The sequence below is a fragment of the Zea mays genome, chromosome 1 (assembly GCF_902167145.1).
Source record: "Zea mays cultivar B73 chromosome 1, Zm-B73-REFERENCE-NAM-5.0, whole genome shotgun sequence".
NCBI classification, from domain to species: Eukaryota; Viridiplantae; Streptophyta; class Magnoliopsida; order Poales; family Poaceae; genus Zea; species Zea mays.
This window is the reverse complement of record NC_050096.1, coordinates 54,019,986-54,045,834: the sequence shown is the minus strand read 5'-3', so window position 1 is coordinate 54,045,834 and position 25,849 is coordinate 54,019,986. Positions and strand designations below refer to the sequence as shown.

At 47.4% G+C, this 25,849-nt stretch overlaps 1 protein-coding gene across 1 annotated transcript; it reads left to right on the top strand.

The window, feature by feature from the left end:
* Nucleotides 1-19,493: 19,493 nt before the first annotated feature.
* LOC103634607 (O-fucosyltransferase family protein) lies at nt 19,494-23,199 on the top strand. Its single transcript, NM_001330560.1, has 8 exons — nt 19,494-19,823; nt 20,622-20,689; nt 20,817-20,905; nt 20,987-21,140; nt 21,234-21,523; nt 21,617-21,821; nt 21,906-22,063; nt 22,335-23,199. The coding sequence occupies exons 1-8, from the start codon at nt 19,550-19,552 to the stop codon at nt 22,594-22,596; spliced, it is 1,500 nt and encodes a 499-aa protein (NP_001317489.1). The 5' UTR covers nt 19,494-19,549; the 3' UTR covers nt 22,597-23,199.
* The last annotated feature ends 2,650 nt before the right edge of the window (nt 23,200-25,849 follow it).

Here is a 25,849-nt window from a genome sequence, read left to right as displayed (position 1 = left end):
CGCAGCTCAATCCCAATGAGTGGTGTGGGCAGCCGCTCCGGTTCTGGGGCCGCGACACCTCGGAGCCCCTCCTCTTCCTCAACGATGAGTTGGAGGAGAAGTCCTGGGACAGTTTCTGTGGGTATACCGAGGCGGCGATGAGGTTGCTTCGGTCAACCATGGAAATCCTTTCCAGGGACGTTCCCAGGGTTTTCTAGGTAAGGATTTAGACGTTCACCTTGTGTCACCAGGGCATTCTTTATGACGTCTTGTTTTCCTTCCTCAGGAGCTTGCGGACGCGAGCACCGCCAAGTCGCTGTTCATCCGCCACGAAAGTGACGTTTGGGAGTCGCTGCGATCCCAGCGGGCCGCGCTTGCCGAGGCCAATGAGCGCCTTGCCCAACGTAGCGCCGAGGTGGCGGACCTTCGGTTGCTCTGCGACGAGCTGAAGTAAGAGGCAGCGGCGGCGCGGACAGAGGCGGCGTCGGCACGAGCGGAGGCTTTGTCGGCCCGGGAGCTGGTGGCTTCCCAGGCCGAGGAGATGTGGCGGCGGCAGCTGGAGCTTGACCAGGCTATCGGCGAGCGGGACTAATCTCGGAGCCAAGTTGCCGAGGCCGTGAGCCGGGCTGAGGCCCTTAGGGGTCAGCTGGCTGAGGCTACGGAGCGACTAGCCGAGGCGTCCGCTCGGGCCGGGACCCTTGCAGAGAGCGTAGTCGTGGCCGTCGGGTCTGCCCAGTCCGCCTGAAAGGGAATTAGGCTTACACCTATTTCCTAAATGATTTTGGTGGTTGAATTGCCCAACACAAATAAATTGGACTAACTAGTTTGCTCTAGTGTATAAGTTATACAGGTGCTAAAGGTTCACACTTAGCCAATAAAAAGACCAAGAATTGGGTTCAACAAAGGAGCAAAGGGATAATCAAAGTGTGCCCTGGTCTGGCGCACCGGACATGTCCGGTGCACCACCGGACAGTGTCCGGTGCACCAGGGGACTTAACTCTGAACTCTTCACCTTCGGGAAAATCCAGAGGCGCTTCGCTATAATTCACCGGACTGTCCGGTGTACACCGGACAGTGTCCGGTGCTCCAAGGAACGGCGCCTCAGGAACTCGCCAGCTTCGGGAATTCGCAACGGCTAGTCCGCTATAATTCACCGGACATGTCCGGTGTACACCGGACAGTCCGGTGTGACAACGGAGCAATGGATATTTCGGCGCCAACGGCTACCTGCGGCGCATTAAATGCGCGCCAGCGCGCGCAGAAGTCAGGCACGCCCATACTGGCGCACCGGACACTCTACAGTACATGTCCGGTGCGCCACCGGACATCAAGGCGGGCCCAGAAGACAGAGCTCCAACGGTCGGAACCCAACGGCATTGGTGACGTGGCTGGCGCACCGGACATGTCCGGTGTGCACCGGACTGTCCGGTGCACCATGCGACAGACAGCCCCACCAAACGGCTAGCTTGGTGGTTGGGGTTATAAATACCCCCAACCACCCCACATTCAAGTCATCCAAGTTTTCACACTTCCAACCACTTACAAGAGCTAGGCATTCAATTCTTCTGAGCTCTTGCGCTTGGATCGCTTGCTTTCTTTCTCATTCTTTCTTGCAATCAAACTCACTTGTAATTGAGGCAAGAGACACCAATCTTGTGGTGGTCCTTGTGGGAACTTTGTGTTCCAAGTGATTGAGAAGAAAAGCTCACTCGGTCCGAGGGACCGTTTGAGAGAGGGAAAGGGTTGAAAGAGACCCGGCCTTTGTGGCCTCCTCAACGGGGAGTAGGTTTGCGAGAACCGAACCTCGGTAAAACAAATCCGCGTGTCACACTCTTCATTCGTTTGCGATTTGTTTTGCGCCCTCTCTCTCGGACTCATTATTATTTCTAACGCTAACCCGGCTTGTAGTTGTGATTAATTGTGTAAATTTCAGTTTCGCCCTATTCACCCCCCTCTAGGCGACTTTCAATTGGTATCAGAGCCCGGTGCTTCATTAGAGCCTAACCGCTCGAAGTGATGTCAGGAGATCACGCCAAATCCTCAAACAAAGGAGGGGGAAGGACTACAAACCCCGCTCCAAGAAAGTGTGCTACAAATGTGGTAAGCCCGGTCATTTCATTGCAAAATGTCCTATATCTAGTGACAGTGACAGGGGCGACGACAAGAAAGGAAAGAGGAGAGAAAAGAAGAGGTACTACAAGAAGAAGGGCGGCGATGCCCATGTTTGCCGGGAGTGGGACTCCGACGAGAGCTCCACCGAGTCCTCCTCCGACGAGGACGCCGCCAACATCGCCGTCACCAAGGGACTTCTCTTCCCAAACGTCGGCCACAAGTGCCTCATGGCAAAGGACGGCAAAAGGAAGAAGGTTAAATCTAAATACTCCACTAAATATGAGTCTTCTAGTGATGATAATGCTAGTGATGAGGAGGATAATTTGCATACCCTTTTTGCCAACCTTAACATGGAACAAAAGGAAAAATTAAATGAATTAATTAGTGCTATTCATGAAAAGGATGACCTTTTGGATTCCCAAGAGGACTTCCTAATTAAGGAAAACAAGAAATATGTTAAGGTTAAAAAAGCTTATGCTCTAGAAGTAGAAAAATGTCAAAAACTATCTAGTGAGCTAAGCACTTGCCATGACACTATTGCCAACCTTAGAAATGAAAATGCGAAATTAATTGCTAAGGTTGATTCTAATGCTTGTAATGTTTCGATTCCCAATCTTAGAGATGATAATGTTAATTTGCTTGCTAAGATTGATGAATTGAATGTATCTCTTGCTAGCCTTAGAGTAAAGAATGAAAACTTGATTGCTAAGGCCAAAGAACTAGATGTTTGCAATGTTACAATTTCCGATCTTAGAGATAACAATGATATTTTGCGTGCTAAGATCGTTGAACTTAATTCATGCAAACCCTCTACATCTATTGTTGAGCATGTATCTATTTGTACTAGATGTAGAGATGTTGATATTAATGCTATTCATGATCACATGGCCTTAATTAAACAACAAAATGATCATATAGCAATATTAGATGCTAAAATTGTCGAGCATAACTTAGAAAACGAAAAATTTAAATTTGCTAGAAGTATGCTCTATAGTGGGAGACGCCCTGGCATTAAGGATGGCATTGGCTTCCAAAAGGGGGACAATGTCAAAATTAATGCCCCTCCTAAGAAGTTGTCTAATTTTGTTAAGGGCAAGGCTCCCATGCCTCAGGATAACGAGGGATACATTTTGTACCCTGCCGGTTATCCTGAGAGCAAAATTAGGAGAATTCACTCTAGGAAGTCTCACTCTGGTCCTAATCATGCTTTTCTGTATAAGAGTGAGACATCTAGTTCTAGGCAACAATCCCATGTTAAGTTGCCTAAGAAGAAAACTCCTAGTGCATCAAATGACCATGACATCTCATTTAAAACTGTTGATGTATCTTATGTTTTAACTAACAAATCCGGCAAAGTAGTTGCCAAATATGTTGGGGGCAAGCACAAGGGGTCAAAAACTTGTGTTTGGGTACCCAAAGTTCTTGTATCTAATGCCAAAGGACCCAAAACCATTTGGGTACCTAAAGTCAAGAACTAAACATGTTTTGTAGGTTTATGCATCCGGGGCTCAAGTTGGATTATCGACAGCGGGTGCACAAACCACATGATAGGGGAGAAAAAGATGTTCTCCTCCTACGAGAAAAACCAAGATCCCCAACGAGCTATCACATTCGGGGATGGAAATCAAGGTTTGGTCAAAGGATTGGGTAAAATTGCTATATCTCCTGACCATTCTATTTCCAATGTTTTTCTTGTAGATTCTTTAGATTACAATTTGCTTTCTGTATCTCAATTATGTCAAATGGGCTACAACTGTCTATTCACTGATGTAGGTGTCACTGTCTTTAGAAGAAGTGATGATTCAATAGCATTTAAGGGAGTGTTAGAGGGTCAGCTATACTTGGTAGATTTTGGTAGAGCTGAACTCGACACTTGCTTAATTGCTAAGACTAACATGGGTTGGCTATGGCACCGCCGACTAGCCCATATTGGGATGAAGAATCTTCATAAGCTTCTAAAGGGAGAGCACATTTTAGGATTAACAAATGTTCATTTTGAGAAAGACAGGATTTGTAGCGCATGCCAAGCAGGGAAGCAAGTTGGTGCCCATCATCCACACAAGAACATCATGACGACTGAGAGGCCACTGGAGCTCCTACACATGGATCTATTCGGCCCGATTGCTTACATAAGCATCGGCGGGAGTAAGTACTATCTAGTTATTGTGGATGATTATTCTCGTTTCACTTGGGTATTCTTTTTACAGGAAAAATCTCACACCCAAGAGACCTTAAAGGGATTCTTGAGATGGGCTCAAAATGAGTTCGGCTTAAGGATCAAAAAGATTAGAAGTGACAACGGGACGGAGTTCAAGAACTCTCAAATTGAAGGCTTCCTTGAGGAGGAGGGCATCAAGCATGAGTTCTCTTCTCCCTACACCCCACAACAAAATGGTGTAGTGGAGAGGAAGAATAGAACTCTATTGGACATGGCAAGAACCATGCTTGATGAGTACAAGACTTCGGATCGGTTTTGGGCCGAGGCGGTCAACACCGCCTGCTACGCCATCAACCGGTTATATCTTCACCGAATCCTCAAGAAGACATCTTATGAACTCCTAACCGGTAAAAAGCCCAACATTTCATATTTTAGAGTCTTTGGTAGCAAATGCTTTATACTTGTTAAAAGAGGTAGAAAATCCAAATTTGCTCCTAAGACTGTAGAAGACTTTTTACTAGGATATGACTCAAACACAAGGGCATATAGAGTCTTCAACAAGTCCTCCGGACTAGTTGAAGTTTCTTGTGACGTTGTGTTTGATGAGACTAACGGCTCTCAAGTAGAGCAAGTTGATCTTGATGAGATAGGTATTGAAGAGGCTCCGTGCATCGCACTAAGGAACATGTCCATTGGGGATGTGTGTCCTAAGGAATTTGAAGAGCCTCCAAGTGAACAAGATCAACCATCCTCCTCCACGCAAGCATCTCCACCAACTCAAAATGAGGATGAAGCTCAAGTTGATGAAGTAGAAGATCAAGCAAATGAGCCACCTCAAGATGACGACAATGATCAAGTGGGAGATGCAAATGATCAAGACAAGGAGGATAAAGAACAAAGGCCGCCACACCCAAGAGTCCACCAAGCAATCCAACGAGATCACCCCGTCGACACCATCCTCGGCGACATTCATAAAGGGGTAACCACTAGATCTCGTGTTGCACATTTTTGTGAGCATTACTCTTTTGTTTCCTCTATTGAACCACACAAGGTAGAGGAAGCACTACAAGATTCAGATTGGGTGGTGGCGATGCAAGAGGAGCTCAACAACTTCACTAGGAATTAGGTATGGCATTTAGTTCCACGTCCTAATCAAAATGTTGTAGGAACCAAATGGGTCTTCCGCAACAAGCAAGACGAGCATGGTGTGGTGACAAGGAACAAAGCTCGACTTGTGGCCAAAGGATACTCCCAAGTCGAAGGTTTGGATTTTGGTGAAACCTATGCACCCGTAGCTAGGCTTGAGTCAATTCGTATATTATTGGCCTATGCTACTTACCATGGCTTCAAGCTTTACCAAATGGACGTGAAGAGTGCCTTCCTCAATGGACCAATCAAGGAAGAGGTCTATGTTGAGCAACCTCCCGGCTTTGAAGATAGTGAGTACCCTAACCATGTGTATAAACTCTCTAAGGCGCTTTATGGGCTTAAGCAAGCCCCACGAGCATGGTATGAATGCCTTAGGGATTTCCTTATCGCTAATGGCTTCAAAGTCGGAAAGGCTGATCCTACTTTATTCACTAAAACTCTTGAAAATGACTTGTTTGTATGCCAAATTTATGTTGATGATATTATATTTGGGTCTACTAACGAGTCTACATGTGAAGAATTTAGTAGGATCATGACACAAAAATTCGAGATGTCTATGATGGGGGAGTTGAAATATTTCTTAGGATTTCAAGTGAAGCAACTCCAAGAAGGCACCTTCCTAAGCCAAACAAAGTATACTCAAGATATTCTAAGCAAGTTTGGAATGAAGGATGCCAAACCCATCAAGACACCCATGGGAACCAATGGGCATCTCGACCTCGACGAAGGAGGTAAATCTGTCGATCAAAAGGTATACCGGTCGATGATAGGCTCTTTGCTTTATTTATGTGCATCTCGACCGGATATTATGCTTTCCGTATGCATGTGTGCAAGATTCCAAGCCGACCCTAAGGAAGCTCACCTTACGGTCATAAAACGAATCTTGAGATATTTAGTTTATACTCCTAAGTTTGGGCTTTGGTATCCTAAGGGATCCACTTTTGATTTGATTGGTTATTCGGATGCCGATTGGGCGGGGTGTAAAATCAATAGAAAGAGCACATCGGGGACTTGCCAGTTCTTGGGAAGATCCTTGGTGTCTTGGGCTTCAAAGAAGCAAAATTCCGTTGCTCTTTCTACCGCCGAAGCCGAGTACATTGCCGCAGGCCATTGTTGCGCGCAACTACTTTGGATGAGGCAAATCCTTAGGGACTACGGTTACAAATTAACCAAAGTTCCTCTTCTATGTGATAATGAGAGTGCAATCCGCATGGCGGATAATCCCGTTGAGCATAGCCGCACTAAGCACATAGCCATTCGATATCACTTTTTAAGGGATCACCAACAAAAGGGAGATATCGAGATTTCTTATATTAACACTAAAGATCAATTAGCCGATATCTTTACCAAGCCTCTTGATGAACAAACTTTTAACAAACTTAGGCATGAGCTAAATATTCTTGATTCTAGGAACTTCTTTTGTTGATTTGCACACATAGCTCATTTATATACCTTTGATCATGTCTCTTTCATATGCTATGACTAATGTGTTTTCAAGTCTATTTCACACCAAGTCATAGGTGTATTGAAAGGGAATTGGAGTCTTCGGCGAAGACAAAGGCTTCCACTCCGTAACTCATCCTTCGCCATCACTCCAAGCAACACTCCGTCTTTGGTATAATCTTCACTCATTTATTTATGACCAAAGGGGGAGAAAGTAATTCTAAGGGCTCTAATGACTCCGTTTTTGGCGATTCATGCCAAAGGGGGAGAAAGTATTAGCCCAAAGCAAAAGGACCGCACCACCACCTAATTTTAAAAGAGTTTTTCAATTGGTATGATTCTCAATTGATAAATTTCAAATTGGTATCTTATTGTGTTAAAAAGGGGGAGAAAAATAGTATTTCAAAATTGATATATCAAAACCCTCTTGAACACTAAGAGGAGAATTTCATTTAGGGGGAGTTTTGTTAGTCAAAGGAAAAGCATTTGAAACAAGGGGAGAAAATTTCAAATCTTGAAAATGCTTCGCAAAATCTTATTCATTTACCTTTGACTATTTGCAAAAGAACATTGAAAAGGATTTACAAAAGAATTTGCAAAAACAAAACATGTGGTGCAAGCGTAGTCCAAAATGTCAGAAATTGAAGAAACAATCCATGCATATCTTATAAGTGTTTATTGGCTCAAATCCAAGCAGCCTTTGCACTTACATTATGCAAGCTAGTTCAATTATGCACTTCTATATTTGCTTTGGTTTGTGTTGGCATCAATCACCAAAAAGGGGGAGATTGAAAGGGAATTAGGCTTACACCTATTTCCTAAATGATTTTGGTGGTTGAATTGCCCAACACAAATAAATTGGACTAACTAGTTTGCTCTAGTGTATAAGTTATACAGGTGCTAAAGGTTCACACTTAGCCAATAAAAAGACCAAGAATTGGGTTCAACAAAGGAGCAAAGGGATAATCAAAGTGTGCCCTGGTCTAGCGCACCGGACATGTCCGGTGCACCAGGGGACTTAACTCTGAACTCTTCACCTTCGGGAAAATCCAGAGGCGCTTCGCTATAATTCACCGGACTGTCCGGTGTACACCGGACAGTGTCCGGTGCTCCAAGGAACGACGCCTCAGGAACTCGCCAGCTTCGGGAATTCGCAACGGCTAGTCCGCTATAATTCACCGGACATGTCCGGTGTACACCGGACATGTCCGGTGTACACCGGACTGTCCGGTGTGACAACGGAGCAACGGATATTTCGGCGCCAACGGCTACCTGCAGCGCATTAAGGGCCTGTTTGGTTTGATGACTAACTTGCCACACGTTGCCACACTTTTCTGCCTAAGGTTAGTTCTTCAATTCGAACGACTAACCTTAGGCAAAGTGTGGCACGTTTAGCCACAAACCAAACAGCTCCTAAATGCGCGCCAGCGCACGTAGAAGTCAGGCACGCCCATACTGGCGCACCGGACACTCTACAGTACATGTCCGGTGCGCCATCGGACATCAAGGCGGGCCCAGAAGACAGAGCTCCAACAGTCGGAACCCAACGGCATTGGTGACGTGGCTGGCGCACCGGACATGTCCGGTGTGCACCGTACTGTCCGGTGCACCATGCGACAGACAGCCCCACCAAACAGCTAGTTTGGTGGTTGGGGTTATAAATACCCCCAACCACCCCACATTCAAGTCATCCAAGTTTTCACACTTCCAACCACTTACAAGAGCTAGGCATTCAATTCTAGATACACCCAAGTGATCAAATCCTCTCCCAACTCCACAAAAGCATTAGTGACTAGTGAGAGTGATTTGCCGTGTTCTTCTGAGCTCTTGCGCTTGGATCGCTTGCTTTCTTTCTCATTCTTTCTTGCAATCAAACTCACTTGTAATTGAGGCAAGAGACACCAATCTTGTGGTGGTCCTTGTGGGAACTTTGTGTTCCAAGTGATTGAGAAGAAAAGCTCACTCGGTCCGAGGGACCGTTTGAGAGAGGGAAAGGGTTGAAAGAGACCCGACCTTTGTGGCCTCCTCAACGAGGAGTAGGTTTGCAAGAACCGAACCTCGGTAAAACAAATCCGCGTGTCACACTCTTCATTCGTTTGCGATTTGTTTTGCGCCCTCTCTCTCGGACTCATTATTATTTCTAACGCTAACCCGGCTTGTAGTTGTGATTAATTGTGTAAATTTCAGTTTCGCCCTATTCACCCCCCCTCTAGGCGACTTTCACCGCCGAAGCCGAGGCCTCGCAGCAGCGTGCCCGGGCCGAAGGTATGTTTTGCCCGCTTTGCGACTTTGTTTTTGTCTCCATTCTTCTTCTTGCGTATGAAGAATTTTGTTCGACTGTCTGCAGAGTTCGAGACGGCTCTTAATGAGTCCGTCAAGAACTGCAAGGCGTTTGCCGAGGCGGCTGAGCAGAAGGAAGCCGACCGTGTGGTCATGTCCGAGGCCATCTCGGCTTTCTGCCAGGCCTTTGGCCTCGATAGCGTCCCCTCGGGTAGCTCCCCCAGAGTCATCTGCGGGCCTTGGGCGGCCATGTGCGCAACAGACTCCGCGGGGCGCTGCACCACGGCGTTAGGCGGGCCTTCGCCGTGCTCGCTTCCCACTACGACGTGGATCTGGAGCGGGTTAGCGAGGGGTACTGCTTACTCGACGAAGAGGAGGCTGCCTTAGCCGAGGTCCAGAGGCTTGACGTGGCTGTCGAGGGCCCAAGCGCGGCACTGGCTTCCTCCTTTGAGGTGGAGATCCTTCCGCCCGTGTCGCCGTCTGAGGCCGGGCCAGATCCTACCGAGGGTGGAAATGACGCCGAGCGTGCTGCTCCTCCCCCTGCCGATGTCTGAGCCTGCAGGAACATTTTGTCTTAAGTATGCGCATGTTTTTTGCGGCCTTCGAGGCCTAAACATTTTAATTGTCGAATTATAAAGCTGCATTTTCTTTCCTCTTGTTTCGTGCGTTAGGACTTGTTCGGTAGCAGAATCGATTATCCGAGCGTGAGTTACTTTTCGCGGAAGGTGATGAGTGAGGTATCCGTATCCCAGAGGCGTAGGAGTCCCTCGGCTCGGTCAGCCTTGCCGCTTACGTGTTCTCTCGTCGTTTTTAGGATTCCGTTATCGATATAGTCGAAAAGCACGAAAGTCGTTTTGGCAGAAAAGTTTTCGAGCGTTAGGACTTGTTCGGTAGCAGAATCGCTTATCCGAGCGTGAGTTACTTTTCGCAGAAGGTGATGAGTGAGGTATCCGTATCTCAGAGGCGTAGGAGTCCCTCGGCTCGGTCGGCCTTGCCGCTCAAGGTCTCTCTCGCTCGTCTCTAGGACTCTGTTATCGACGCAGTCGAAAAGCGTGAAAGACGTTCTGGTAAAAGACTTTTCCGAGGAAAATTTTGACGCAGAGGGGGTTCCCCCCTTCTAGCCCTCGAGGGAGGGTCGGGCTTTGCCGAGGCAAGGCTGATCCTTCCTTGATGGTTAGACTTTATTTATGCATGTAAAGAAAGCGAGATACATGAACGACTTGAAACATTTTAAGGGTAAAAGCGACGTAGTTGTTCGATGTTCTAAGCGTTGCTGTAGACCTCGCCTTGGTCGTTGGCCAGCTTGTATGTCCTGGGCTTCAAAATCATGGCGATGATGAACGTCCCTTCCTAGGGAGGAGTAAGCTTGTGGCGCCCTCGGGCGTCTTGTCACAACCAAAGTACCAAGTCTCCCACTTGGAAGCCTCGGGGCCGAACCCTTCGGGCGTGGTAGCGTCGCAGAGACTGCTGATACTGTGCCGAGTGTAGTAAGGCCACGTCCCGAGCCTCTTCCAGCTGGTCCAATGAATCCTCTTGGCTGGTCTGGTTGCTTTGGTCGTCGTAAGCCTTTGTCCTCGGGGAATCGTATTCCAAGTCTGTGGGTAAGATGGCCTCGGCCCCATAGACTAGGAAAAACGGCGAGAAGCCCATGGCCCGGCTCGGCGTCGTCCTCAGACTCCAAACCACTAAGGGTAGCTCTTTTATCCACCGCTTGCCAAACTTGTTGAGGTCGTTGTAGATCCTCGGTTTCAGTCCCTACAAAATCATACCATTGGCGCGCTCCACCTGCCCATTTGTCATTGGGTGAGCTACGACGGCCCAGTCCACATGAATGTGGTGGTCTTCGCAGAAGTCGAGGAACTTTTTCCCAGTGAACTGCGTGCCATTGTCGGTGATGATGGAGTTTGGGACCCCAAAGCGATGGATGATATTTGTAAAGATCGCCACCGCCTGCTCGGACCCGATGCTGGTTAAGGGTCGGACCTCGATCCACTTGGAGAATTTGTCGATGGCGACCAGCAGGTGCGAGAAGCCCCTAGGTGCCTTCTGCAAGGGACCGACGAGGTCCAGACCCCATACGGCAAACGACCAAGTGATGGGTATTGTCTGCAGGGCTTGAGCGGGCAGGTGCGTCTGTCTCGCGTAGAATTGACACCCTCGGTAGGTGCGTACAATCCTAGTGGCGTTGGCCACCGCGGTTGGCCAGTAGAAACCTTGTCGGAAAGCGTTTCCCACGAGGGTCCGAGGTGCTGCATGGTGACCGCAAGCCCCCGAGTGTATTTCTTGTAACAGCTCTTGTCCTTGGGCGACGAATATGCATCGTTGGAGAATGCCTGAGGGGCTGCGGTGGTACAACTCTTTTGCATCACCCAGCAAAACGAACGACTTGGCGTGCCGAGCCAGTCGCCGAGCTTCAGCCTTGTTGAGGGGCAACTCTCCTCGGAGAAGATATTCTAGGTACGGGGTCTGCCAGTTTTGGTTTGGCGTGACCCCATTTCGCTCTCCCTCGATGCGCAAGGCCTCACCCTCGGCGGCCGAGGGTACCTCGGGCTGGGCCGAGGTCTCCTCGGGTTTGGGCGCGTCGTCGAGTTTGACGGATGGTTGATATATGTCCCTGGAGAAGACGTCCGGGAGAACCGTCGTCCGCCCCGAGGCTATTTTTGCCAACTCATCCGTGGTCTCGTTGTATCGTCGAGCAACATGGTTGAGTTCCAGCTCGTGGAACTTATCCTCCAGGCGCCGAACTTCGTCGCAATAGGCCTCCATTTTTCGATCGCGGCAGTGGGAGTTCTTCATGACCTGGTCAATGACAAGCTGCGAGTCGCCACGAGCGTCGAGGCGCCAAACCCTAGCTCGACGGCGATGCGCAGTCCATTAACCAAGGCCTCGTACTCGGCCACGTTGTTTGACGCCGAAAAATGGAGGCGTAGTACGTAGCGCACATGTTTCCCGAGGGGTGAAATGAAGAGCAAGCCAGCACCCGCTCCAGATTTCATCAGCGACCCATCGAAGTACATGGTCCAAAGTTCGGCCTGGATCGGAGCTGTCGGCAATTGGGTGTCAACCCATTCTGCCAGGAAGTCTGCCAAGACTTGAGATTTTATGGCCTTCCGAGGAGCGAATGAAAGTGTTTCGCCCATGAGTTCCACTATCCATTTTGCTATCCTACCCGAGGCCTCTCGGCACTGGATGATCTCTCCCAAGGGGAAGGATGACACCACAGTCATCGGATGATACTCGAAGTAGTGTCGCAACTTTCGCCATGTTAGAATTACTGCATATAGTAGCTTCTGGATTTGTGGGTAGCGGATCTTGGTCTCGGATAGCACCTCGCTGATGAAGTAGACCGGCCTCTGGATGAGCAGTGCATGCCCTTCTTCTCGTCTCTCGACTATGATCGCGGCGCTGACCACCTGAGTGGTTGCGGCTACGTAGATCAAGAGGGCTTCTCCCGCAGCGGGGGGCACCAAGATGGGCGCATTAGTAAGGAGTGCCTTAAGGTTTCTGTGGGCTTCTTCGGCCTCGGGAGTCCAAGTGAAGCGCTCGGCCTTCCTTAAGAGGCGGTACAAGGACAACCCTTTCTCGCCGAGGCGCGAGATGAAGTGCTCACAGCCGCAAGGCATCCCATGACCCTTTGTACTCCTTTTAAATCTTTGATTGGTCCCATGTTGGTGATGGCCGCGATTTTCTCCGGGTTGGCCTCGATGCCTCGTTCAGAGACGATGAACCCTAGGAGCATGCCTTAGGGGACTCCGAAGACACACTTCTCGGGATTGAGTTTTACGCCTTTTGCACGCAGGCACCCAAAAGTTACTTCGAGGTCGGAGAGGAGGTCGGAGGCTTTTCTTGTCTTGACAATGATGTCATCGACGTAAGCCTCGACCGTTCTGCCGATGTGTTCTCTGAATACGTGGTTCATGCACCTTTGGTAGGTTGCACCTGCATTCCTCAAGCCAAATGGCATGGTAGTATAACAATACATGCCAAAGGGTGTGATGAAAGAAGTCGCGAGCTGGTCGGATTCTTTTATCTTGATTTGGTGATAGCCTGAATAGGCGTCGAGGAATGACAGGGTTTCGCACCCAGCAGTGGAGTCCACAATTTGATCAATGCGAGGCAGAGGGTAGGGAACCTTTGGACATGCTTTGTTTAAACCAGTGTAGTCTACACACATCCTCCATTTCCCACCTTTTTTCCTTACAAGCACAGGGTTAGCTAACCATTCTGGATGGAATACCTCTTTGATGAACCCTGCAGCCATCAGCTTGTGGACCTCCTCGCCTATGGCCCTGCGCTTTTCTTCATCAAAACAGCGCAGGTGCTGCTTCATGGGTCAGGCACCGGCTCGGATGTCCAGCGAGTGCTCGACGACATCCCTCGGTATGCCTGGCATGTCCGAGGGACTCCACGCAAAAATTTCGGCATTTGCGTGGAGAAAGTCGACGAGCACTGCTTCCTACTTGGGGTCGAGCTCGGAGCCGATCCTGACTTTCTTGCCGGCGTCGTTGCTGGGGTCAAGAGGGACAATCTTAACCGCCTCGGCTGGTTCAAAGTTGCCGGCGCGGCGCTTCGCATTAGGCGCCTCCTTGGAGAGGCAATCCAAGTCGGCGATGAGGGCCTCAGACTCGACGATGGCCTCAGCGTACTCCACGCATTCCAAGTCGCACTCGTAAGCGTGGCGGTACGTGGATCCAACGACGATGGTCCTGTTGGGGCCTGGCATCTTGAGCTTGAGGTACGTGTAGTTGGGGACGGCCATGAACTTGGCGTAGCACGGTCTTCCCAATACCGCGTGATAGGTCCCTCGGAACCCGACCACCTTGAAAGGGTTTCCTTTCGGAAGTTGGAGGGAGTTCCGAAGCAGACGGGCAAATCAAGTTGCCTGAGGGCAGGACGCACTTACCAGGGACGATCCCGTGAAAAGGCACCGCACCGGCCCGGATCATGGACAGATTGATCCCCAAGCGCCCTAGGGTCTCGGCGTAGATGATGTTGAGGCTGCTGCCTCCGTCGATGATGACCTTGGTGAGCCTAGCGTTGCAGATGACAGGGTCGACAACGAGCGGGTACCCTCCCGGGCTCGGCACGCAGTCGAGGTGGTCGCCTTGGTCGAAGGTGATAGGCTTGTCGGACCAGTCTAGGTAGACCGACGCCGCTACCTTCACCGAGCAGACCTCCCGGCGCTCCTGCTTACGGTGCCGAGCCGAGGCGTTCGCCACCTGTCCGCCGTAGATCATGAAGCAGTTGTGGACCTCTGGGAACTCCTCATCCATGTCGCCCCCCTTCTTGTGGTTGCCTTGGTCCTTGCCACCTTCTGCCGAGGGTCCATCCTTGTTGAAGTAACACCGGAGCATGTCGCACTCCTCAAGGGTGTGTTTGACGGGACCCCTGTGATAGGGGCACAACTCCTTGAGCATTTTGTCAAACGTGTTGACCCCTTCGGGAGGCTTCCGTGGGTTCCTGTGCTCGGCCGCAGCGACGAGATCCGCGTCAAGGGTGTCGCGTTTCGCTTGCGCCTTCTTCTTGGCCTTCTTCTTCGCGCCACGCTGGGCGGACGCCTCGGGGGCGTCTTCCTTCTGTCTTCCCTGAGGCAGATTGTCCTTCTGGAAGATGGCTTCGACCGCCTCCTGACCAGAGGCAAACTTGGTGGCAATGTCCATCAATTCACTTGCCTTGGTGGGAGTCTTGCGTCCCAGTTTGCTCACCAGGTCTCAGCAAGTGGTGCCGGCGAGGAATGCCCCGATGACGTCCGAGTCGGTGATGTTAGGCAACTCGGTGCGCTGCTTGGAAAACCGCTGGATGTACTCTCGCAGGGATTCCCCTGGCTGCTGGCGGCAGCTTCGTAGATCCCACGAGTTCCCAGGGCGCACGTATGTACCTTGGAAATTTCCCGCGAAGGCCTTGACTAGGTCGTCCCAGTCGGAGATCTGCGCAGGAGGCAGATGCTCCAGCCATGCCCGGGTAGCGTCGGAGAGGAAAAGGGGGGAGGTTGCGGATGATGAGGTTGTCGTCGTCCATCCCTCCCAACTGGCATGCCAGCCGGTAATCCTCAGAACCTGTGGGTCCGGAGGTTGAGACGGCCGTCAGTCGGTCCCAAGATGACCACATATGACACCCTGGAATAGGGATGAAAGTGGTAATCTGAACTGTTAGAACAAATTTAATATTTTAAAATAGATATGTATAAAATTTGATGTTGGTCTTTTCTTATGTTATGAAGCACATTAGTACAAATATAAATAAAATATTATATAAGTTGTTTTATGTATTATTTGCTCCCTACAACACAAAAAGTTGAAAAAATTACCGAATTTGTTTCCGAATCTATACCGAAGTTTATATCTATTATTTGAGAAAATGTAGGATGAATTTGAGGTTTACCTTTTATGAATCTTAACAAGCTGGATGTTAAAAACAAGAATACAAATTTGTATTGTATATTCTATATCCTATTTATTCGCAATTAAAGGAAAAACTGATTACCGAATAAATACCGTTTCCGACCGTTTTCATCCCTACCCTGGAAGGTCAGGATATGCCATTGCGAAAGCGCTCACCGAAGCGGGGTCGCTTGGTGGATCAAAGCTGAATCTAAAAGGGACAGGGTGGAAAACGGACGGTACCTCTTGGTTGATGGACGGTGGTGAAGTCGCGTCAGCGACGGAATGCACCGTCATCTTAGGTACGAGGCTAACGCCCAGCAAGTCCTTCGCGAGGGTGCTGGCATCATCAGTCCACTTGGGGTTGGCACGTTGCGGGGAAGCGATACTCGTCGTTGTCTCAGGTGCGAGGACAACACCCAACATGTCCCCCGCAGGGGTGCCGGCGCCGTCGACTCGCTCTGGTCCGACAGATGACGAGGTGCCGCCTCCTGCCTGGCCACGGTTGCCCCGTCTCCTCCTTCTCCGGCGAGGAGGGTGGCGGGGCAAACGCGGGTGTTCCTCTTCTGCCACGGGGGGAAGTCGTCGTCGAGTTCGCCGCCGCCGGGCGAGCTGACGACCGTCGTTGTTGTCGTGCTACAAGGGGAGGAGTACCATATCGTAGCCGCCGTCGGGAGACATGAACTCGAGACTCCCAAAGCGGAGCACCGTCCCGGGCTGAAGAGGTTGTTGAAGGCTACCCATCTGGAACTCAATGGGAAAGTGTTTGTCAACACACAGCTATCCCCTACCTGGCGCGCCAACTGTCGGCATTTCGGATCCGCGAGGACCGTCAACCGACTAGTGAATTTATCGCTGTGTGCCCCTGTCCAGATGGGTTGATGCAAGATGGAACACAAGCGGGAGGGAATGAGGCTTATATTATCTTGCACCTGGGTGCTCGTAGTAGGGGTTACAAGCGTCGCAAGAGGGCGAGAGCGAGAGAGAGAGAGGGTTCGGTCTTGAGGTGAGGCGCCTAAGTTTGCCTCTACTGTGTCTCTCCTGCTCTGCTTGCCTCTGCTCGTCCTCTCCCTGTGTGCGTGCCCCGTCTGTCTCCATTGTTGCGTGCCTGTTGTCCCCGTCTGTTATGAAGGCCCTAGACGTCCTCTTTTATAGATACAAGGAGATGGCCCAGCTGTACAATGGGGTGTAGCTATGTGCTAACGTGGCTGGCGGTGAAGTGCCTTGAGCCCTGCACGTGTGCTAACATGGCTGTCGGAGAAGTGCCTTGAGCCCTGTAGAAGCATAGCTGGCGGTGTGGCATGGACCCTGCTGACGTTTCCTTGCTTCTGTAAGGAGCTGAGAGCCATCGACGTCATGGTCGCACGCGGGGAACCATCATTACCTGCTATCGGAGTAGTTTGATGTGACTCCGGTCTTGTTCCTTCGTAGCGAAGGGTGGCTAGCTAGCGGTAGGGCAATGATGTATCCCCTGTAGCGTAGTCGGTCCGAGGCCGAGGTCGGGCGAGGCGGAGACTTCTCCTGAGGCCGAGGTTGGGGTCGGGCGAGGATGTGACTCCTCCCGAGGCCGAGGCTGTGGCCGAGGCCCGAGGTCGGGCGAGACAGGGACCTTCCCCCGAGGCCGAGGCCTGGGGTCGGGCGAGGCGGAGACCTTCCCCGAGGCCAAGGGTCGGGCGAGGCGGAGCTCCCTGTTGCGCCCGAGGCTGAACTCGGGGGAGGTCGAGACCTGCTGTCGTCAGTTTTACCCTGGTGGTTGGCACAGTAGCCAGAGTGGGGCGAACAATGTTGTTTTCCTGTCAGAACAGTCAGTGAAAGGGTGAAGTGACTGCGGTCACTTCGACCTTGCCGACTGAGGCGCGCATGTTAGGATACGGTGTCAGGCGATCCCCGCATTGAATGCGCATGCGATACGGTCGGTTGGTAAGGCGATTTGGCCAAGGTCGCTGCACAACAAAGTTCGCCCGAGCTTAGCCTCGGGTGAGACGGGGGTGCGTCTGCCGACTGAGGGGACCCTCGGGCGAGGCGTGAATCCGTCCGGGACTACCGTCCTTGCCCGAGGCTGGGCTCGGATGAGGTCGCGTCCCTTGGTAGACGAGGCCTTGACTTGAACCGCGCTTTATCAGCTGTTTATGGTATGTCCTGAAGATGTTTTCCAGCCGTGTTTAGGAGCATTGGGGGTACCCCTAATTATGGTACCCGACATTAGTAAAATGTATTCATCAACAGAGAAGAACAACTTGAATACAATCCATTTTAATTAAGATGTTGTGCTAAAAATGGTTATATGAAAAATTAGAATGGCTAATGCCATGGAGACACATAAATGGAATCAATATTTAGAAACCACAATAGAACAGTTTGAAGTGCCTATACGACGAAACCTTATATTGTTCCGACACTGATTCCTTCGTCTAGGCCTCTATTGGCGCTGATTCAAGTGAGAAGGGGACAAATGGAACCCTTTGGTGTATCCAAAAGCATTGCCGTCCCTTCTCCCTGCCTAAAAAGGTGCCCTTTTGACATGTCTCAGAAAATGTCCCGCTTGCCCGGTAAAACACCGCAACAACCACTGCAAGGGATGATTTTGTTTGATGGAGTCTGCTCCCACCATGCGACTCTATCTCCGATCGAGCTAGCAGCGAGTGCCAGAGCAAGATCTGATCGGGCCACAAGCCCGATGAAAGAAACCACCAATCGAGGTGGGATGGAAAGGAGTGCAGTGGAGATTCATTACCTGCTGCTGTCTGGAGCTGGTGAGATTGCCACTTGCCTCTAGCGATCTGGGTGGCAATTCCCCACCTCGGTGGAGGAAGCGAACGATCGAGAGAGGAGAAAAGACATCATCGAAATGGATGAGCCCGACGGAAGAAATCGCCAATCGGGGTGGGACAGAGAGGAAGTGCGGTGGTGATTCGTTACCTGCTGCTGCTCGGAGCTGGTGAGATCGCCGCTCGCCTCCGACGATCTGGGCTGCGCTTCCTCGCCTCGGTGGAGGAAGCGATCAATCGAGAGAAGAGAAAAGATAGCAGCGAAACGGATGAGCATGGAGCATGCGACAGATCTGCGTCCAATTCCGAAAAATACTACGCTAATTTTTCGGTTTTGGTTTCACGCACGCGGTAGATCCACGTTTAGTCTCGAAATTTGAAAACACAGCAGCGAAATGGATAAGCACGGAGCACGCGGCACATCTGCGTTCAGTTCCAGAAAATTTGGAAAAAAAAACTACATGTGTTCGGTCTTGGTTTGACATGATGGCTGATGCTTTACATGGTGGGTTGATTTGGAACAAATGTAAGGATCTTTTTATAAAAAATGACGGTCCTATAGATTTTGTATTTAAATTTTTTTATAATATAATATAATATTTATATGTAATAGTCTAGTCCAGAAAAATGTTGATAATTATACTATAATACTTATATTAGTCTAGATAATAATGAGACAGAACTACAACTTTCTCCTCTCATCCTTTCCTCCTAGTTAGTCCTTGAAACTACTATTAATATTTCTCCCGAACCTTCCTTATCTTTTACGACAGGTTTAAGTAAACGGTGAAAATGATTTTACCCAGAAGCCAAGCTACATTGTAGCTAGTGGGTGCACATGCACCCTAAAAATTCAAAAAACAGTTATAGTGTTTAAATTTTCACCATATAAAAATTAGTTTAGAAACTCTATTTTTGAAGAGATTTTTATTTTTCTAAGAAAAAAATTTAATTTATCTTGAGAAAATAAAAATCACTTGGAAAATTGGATTCCTAAACTAAGTATCACTACATCTCATCTCTATGCATCTATAAGAGAGGTTATCTATGCATCCACAAGAGAGGTTATATTTGATGTAGTAGCTTCGTCACTGATTTTACCGAAAATGATCCACGCCACGGACGTTGCAGTTTACGCAGCCTAACACCGACCGGAATCCCAACCAACCCTTTGGCCACGGTAATCGGTAACCACCACGACGACATCTAGCGACGAACCCGGCAGAAACAAAGCGTCGTGCCAGCAGGAAAACCAAGGACCAAGCCAAGCCGCCGGCCCCATGGCCAAGCACAAAGCCTCGCCTCCGGCCGCGGTCCGCCGTCGCATCGGCGGCGCCGGGGCGTCCGCCATCCGGTGGGCGCTGCGCGTCGCGACCAGCATCGTAGCCTGGACGCTGCTCCTCCACCTCTTCACCTTCCTCGGCATCCCCCGCCCGCCGCTGCCCATCGCGCGGCCGTCCTGCCTGGGCGGCCGCAGCAACTCTACCGCCGCCGACTCCGTGGTCGCGGCCGGCGATGCCGGGCACCTGGCGCTCCCGGCTCTGCCTCCCAGACGTGAGTGGTTCTCGTCTTCTTCATCCGGGGACTCTAGTCTAGGGTCTTGGGGTTGGGTTTCTTGGATTCTGGGCCGTCTTTCTGCTCTGTTCTTGGTTGGGTGAGGCGCCTTGTGCTGCCCCGATGGAGGGAATCAGAATGTGGTAGTTCTAGATCGTTTGTCCGTTGGATCAAACTGTTCTCCATAGTAAATAAAAAAGCGCTTAAATTGAATCATTTTTATTAATGTCGCGCATTTTGGGTGTTGGGCGATTCAGAAATTGCCAGATTTCTGAATTGACGGTCAATTGCTCCCTATTCATTCTTGTTCATTGGAATTGTCATTTGTTTCGTCCAGAAAAATAGACTTCGCTGGGGCGCGGTGATGTGTGATTGGATTTGTTATTTTCATTAAAATAGTGCATTGGGTCCGAATCGGTTCATATCACGCGAACGATTATGCCATCTTCGTTTGATTTTTTTTGGTGGTTGGGGTGGGGGAGGGGACTTGTTTGAATGGACAGTCTTCTAAGTAGAATGAGAAATGCCAAGTCTCATGATCTGTAGCCCAGAGACGATTTGATCTTTTGCAATGGAAAATTTCAGAGTTTTTTTTTTAAAAAAAATCAACATAAAGGGTGCTAGGTGGCGAATTTAATCAATCTTCTGCTTTGTTTATACCATTATTAGATCAAGGTGTACTTGCAGTGAAATGCTCAAGAATACAATTTGCTCATGTTTACCAGAGTATACTGCATACCATGCTATTCCATTGATATGATAGTTCACTGCAAATATGATATTTATTTCTTCATGTAGGGCTTTACAAGAGTAATGGCTACCTTCTAGTTTCATGCAATGGTGGTCTGAACCAAATGCGAGCAGCGGTCAGTACTTATATTGCGCTCTACTAGTCTATCTTACACTTCCTCTGTTTACTCATTGGCTACCAAGTACAGCAAAAAGCCTCGAACTCTGCTTTTCTTATGCTTCGCGAAATCTTGTTTTGTACAGATATGCGACATGGTGACTGTAGCACGCTACTTGAACCTCACCATGGTGATACCTGAACTTGATAAGCAATCCTTCTGGGCTGATCCTAGGTGTGCATTTTTGCTCCATGCTTTCTTGGTTAATTGCAGAATTAGGCAAGAATACTGATGCAAACTTGTTATACTTTTCAGTGATTTTGGGGATATTTTTGATGTAAATCATTTCATCGATTCATTGAGAAATGAAGTGAAGATTGTCAAAGAACTCCCACAGAAGTTCAAAGAAAAGGTTCCTCTGTCAATGCAACCAATCAGCTGGTCTAGTGAGAAATACTATTTGAGGCAGGTTAGATAGTTTTTTTTTCTCTTACAGTTACAACTAGTTTTTCTCTCTCTTCTGTTAGTTGTTGGTTCTCACATTCAATGGTCTTGTTTTCAGATCTTGCCTCTAGTACGAAAACACAAGGTTGTACGTTTTAGCAAGACAGATTCTCGCCTTGCAAACAATGGCCTGCCTCTGAAGCTCCAAAAACTTCGCTGTCATGTTAACTACAACGCATTGAGATTTGCCCCATCTATTGAGGCTCTAGGAAACAAGATGATCTCAACTCTCAGGAGAACTGGATCTTTTGTTGTGCTTCATCTGAGATATGAGATGGATATGCTTGCTTTCTCTGGTTGTACTCATGGATGTTCTGATGAAGAAACAGAAGAGTTGACAACAATGAGGTTCTTTTGATATTACTGCTTCATAATCAACTTTATTTTCTCCTCCCAACCTTTATCTCCAATATTCATTGTTATCTGTTCTTGGGACCTCAGATATGCATATCCCTGGTGGAAAGAAAAGGAAATAGACTCTGAGAAGAAAAGGCTTGAGGGATTGTGCCCCCTTACTCCTGAAGAAACAACTTTAGTACTCAGAGCTCTTGGTTTCCCCAAAGACACTCGAATATATATTGCATCCGGTGAAATATATGGTGGTGAAAAAAGATTAGCCATATTGAAAACAGAATTTCCTAACATTGTGAGTCCGTCTTAACTCCACATCCATATTTTTTTTTGCTTGCAATGCTAGAAGTATATGCTTATTTGCTATTGTAAAATGTAGGTGCGAAAGGAGATACTCTTGTCTGATGATGAGTTGCGACCCTTTCAGAAGCACTCAACTCAAATGGCAGCACTGGACTATCTTGTTTCTGTGGCAAGTGATATTTTTATTCCCAGTAATGATGGCAACATGGCTAAAGTTGTAGAAGGACACCGCAGGTCTGCATACCTTGACTTTCATAGCATAGTACATTTAACTGTTTATTCATCCTTGACTTCCATCAATTACATCTATTATTGCAACTTGGTTTAGTAGGAAGTGTGTAATGTTTAGTTTTTCTGCAGACATGTGTGTGTTATTGGTGCTCACAGGAGTGTTGTAGTTATATGTGCTTTCCCCCTTAAGAAAGCACTGACGATTCATGGCAATAAAAACAGCAAAAGAAAATGCCACTTGATTAGCTGACAACTGCTTATGCTGGGAATGCAGGTTTACAGGCTTCCACAGAACCATACAGTTGGATAGGAAGAAGCTAGTTGAACTTATAGATCTTTTCGAAGATCAGGAGCTGTCCTGGGAAGAATTCTCTGTTGCTGTCAAGGAGCTCCACGGGGGCCGAATGAGCCAGCCCACCGTAAGGAGAATCGTCCCGGGACAACCAAAGGAAGAGGACTACTTTTATGCTAATCCTCATGAATGCCTTGGGCCTGCAAAAAAACGAAGGGATAGATTAAAACATATGGAAATTTGAAAGCCGCGTGCTTAATGCCTAGTAGGCTACTACAGATAGAAGGCCAAAGTGAAATTGGTAATGAGATAGCATTTACATGCCCTTTTGAATAACCAGATTAGTTGGCTGCAGCAATGGTGAAACAACCTTCAGCATCTGCATCCTCATTTGACTGATCTCTGCTCATGGTTTTTTCCGAGCCACACCCTCCTAGCCCTACTCTGCCTGGTGAAGCTGATCTCTGCCTCGAATTGAAGATGATTCTTCGTGTTGATGATCAGCAAGGAGCATCAAGAGAAGCTTTGCCATTCAGAAACTTGATTGACAGTATTGGTTCCTGGATTCGGATTTTGCTGATTGTATTTTCTTTTTATCTCTGCTACCTAGGTATATTGATGGCATAGTCTGACTGAGCTGTGAGATGACATGCCACATTAATCTGTAGATGCAATGTTCTGTTGTCGTCAGTTGCGTACTTGCATATAAGAGAGATATGGTGTATACTTTGTATTGGGTAGTTAAACCTGATGTCGATGTCGAAGACCTCGTTAAACTTTGGAAAGGAAAGCAGTGTAAATGCACTGAAAAGAGTGGCAGCCAAGCCTTGCTGCCTTGATATTGCAATAGTTTAGCCTAGCTGTTGTTTGCAATAGTAAAACCTGATGACCCGCTCGATTTTCAGCGAGATCCATTACGACTTTTGAAGCAATTGGATGAGTAAAACTCCTTGGTAGCTCAGCATTAGTGTGTAGTAGCTGACAAGACAGTAGGCTTGGGGAGGGTTCAGCTCAATTCATGGGTATTCAGTTGAATGCGTATTATTTTGGGGAATAGTTTTTTAAAAAATGCATCCTATATTTTAGTTTAGAGGAACATTAACAAAAAACTGCTCCTATAGTTCCTTAAATCAAATTTCTATCCAAAACTATTTTCTCTCTAAATGTAGCTATAGATGAGGGAGTCCCTAAATTCATTCGCCGGCCAATTTCATCGCCAAGTGTGCACCATTGTTTCACGTCTAGAGATGTCAATGGGTACCCAAATACCCGATAGGTTTTACCCGATCGGAAGGTGGGTATAGTATGATATCCGCAGGTATATTAATGGATAAGAACCTCTACCTGTTGGGTAGACGAGTACAGGTACGATTGGTACTGCTCATACCCGTATATTCATGGATAAAATATACCCGTATCAATACCACTATAACCATCTAATATAGCTCATCTTAGCTAAAATAAAACCCGTCTCTAGCTAAAATTCTATCCATACCCGTATATCCATGTTTAGTTACCAAGTTATGTAATCATATGATTTGTTATATGTAAAGTTAAACTTGTTTTTGTATGTTTATTCAATATTTTGAGTGATTAATATATTGGACTTTAAGATTTTTTCTAGCGGGTACAGATTACCCGACAGGTAAAATTTTCCACGTGAATACGAGTAAGATTTTACACCCACGAGCATATATGGGTAACCCGACGGGTAATTTTTTTTGATGAGTACGGATATAGAATGGTACTACCCAACGGTTATGTACCGGTTACCATCCCAATTCACGCCCCTTTTATCATTAGAATGGAATATAAAAACGATGCACCTAATCTCAATATCTCGTCACCCCAACCCAAGCCGAAACGAATTGTGGTTGCATTTTTTTTTTGCTTGAATTCCCTGTGTACTATTGTGAGTTGCTTTGTTGTATAGTGATTTTTAAATGTATATCTACGGCAGGAAGTATTTGTTATGTTCTCACTTATTTATTAAGATGATCTCACTTATTTAAAAATGTGATATGATGTGCGTGATGTATTTCATATATCTCAGTTAAAGAAATAATTAAGAGTTTTGAAAGAGCAGTAACAATGAAAGAACTAAACTTAGGAGAGACCTCACGTGTATATAGCATCTAATCAAGATTCTAGAAACCGCAGAACGAGTAAGAGCAACTCCAAAAGGATGTTAAAAATTTTACCCCAAAAACTGATTATTAAGAGTATGCTAAAAAGTTTTAAGAGTGAATCATGATGAGTACCCCTAACAGCTCATCTAAATATGACATGTGACGCAATCTATACAGTCGTCGGGAGGCAGTGGATGATCCGATACATTGAGGATTGGATTGAGGAGAGATGAAACACACCAAAATATGAGGGAGAGGAAGTTGTGGATGGGGAAGAATGTGGGAGCTGTTGGAGTAAGAAAAACAACTATTCTTTACTAATATATGTTTTCGAGTTAGTTTACACGTTCTTTTGGAGTTGCTCTAACTCAAAGCAAGATAATTAAGATGTACAAACTATAATAGAGTGTCATTATTCAGAAGATGAAGCCACGTGGAAACGTAAAGAGGATTTAATGACACATTTCTTTGATCTTCTATCTCTTTTCGAGTCTGGAGGGCAAGATTAATCTTAGGAGGGTAGATCTGTGAACCCTATTTTTATGTTTTAAAAAATATCTATAATATAATAAGTAAAATGTAATTATATTTTATAAATGATTATTTTATTTTATTATATTTGGCTAAAAGTATAAATTAAAAAGATGAAGAGAAACATTGTTTTCTTGGCCAGGTGATTCGCACGCATGAGGCCATGCGCCGCTCCCACAACAAGCGGCGTAGCACGCGCATGCATTGCAACGACATTTATGTGTGACTGTGTGCGCTTCATCACATTTATAGTGTTTGGTTTAAGTAATAAGCTAGTTTATTATCTTTTCACTCTTTATTTTTTGTTTAGTTTATGAAATGAAATAAGTTGATCCATCACAACTACATTCCTCATAGTTAATACTAATACGATGAATGAGGTCATCCTACCAAATTTAAGAAATGAACTCATGATGTACCACCTCATTTTAGATGGAGTGAGTCCTCAAACGAAACACCCATAGCGTGTTTGATTGGAGGAATAAGATAGTCCATCATCTTCTGACTCCTCACTTTATTGTTTGGTTGTGAAATCGAATGAATTGATCCATGACTATTTTATTCTTCGCTAATAATTAGTAATAATACGAGGAATAAATTTATTCCAACAAATTTATAAAATCGACTCATTATGCATCATCTCACCTAGAATAGATTAATTCTTCAAACCAAACACCCCTTATATAGCAATACTATGCTCCGCATGAGCAATGAGCATGTATGAGACTGACCAGAGCATCGAGCGCGTCCCTCTCCTAGTTTCCCTCTTCTCTCCTATAAGGTTGATTTGATGACAAGGGGATCACGGGGGATTGAGAGAAAAATAAATTAATTTTT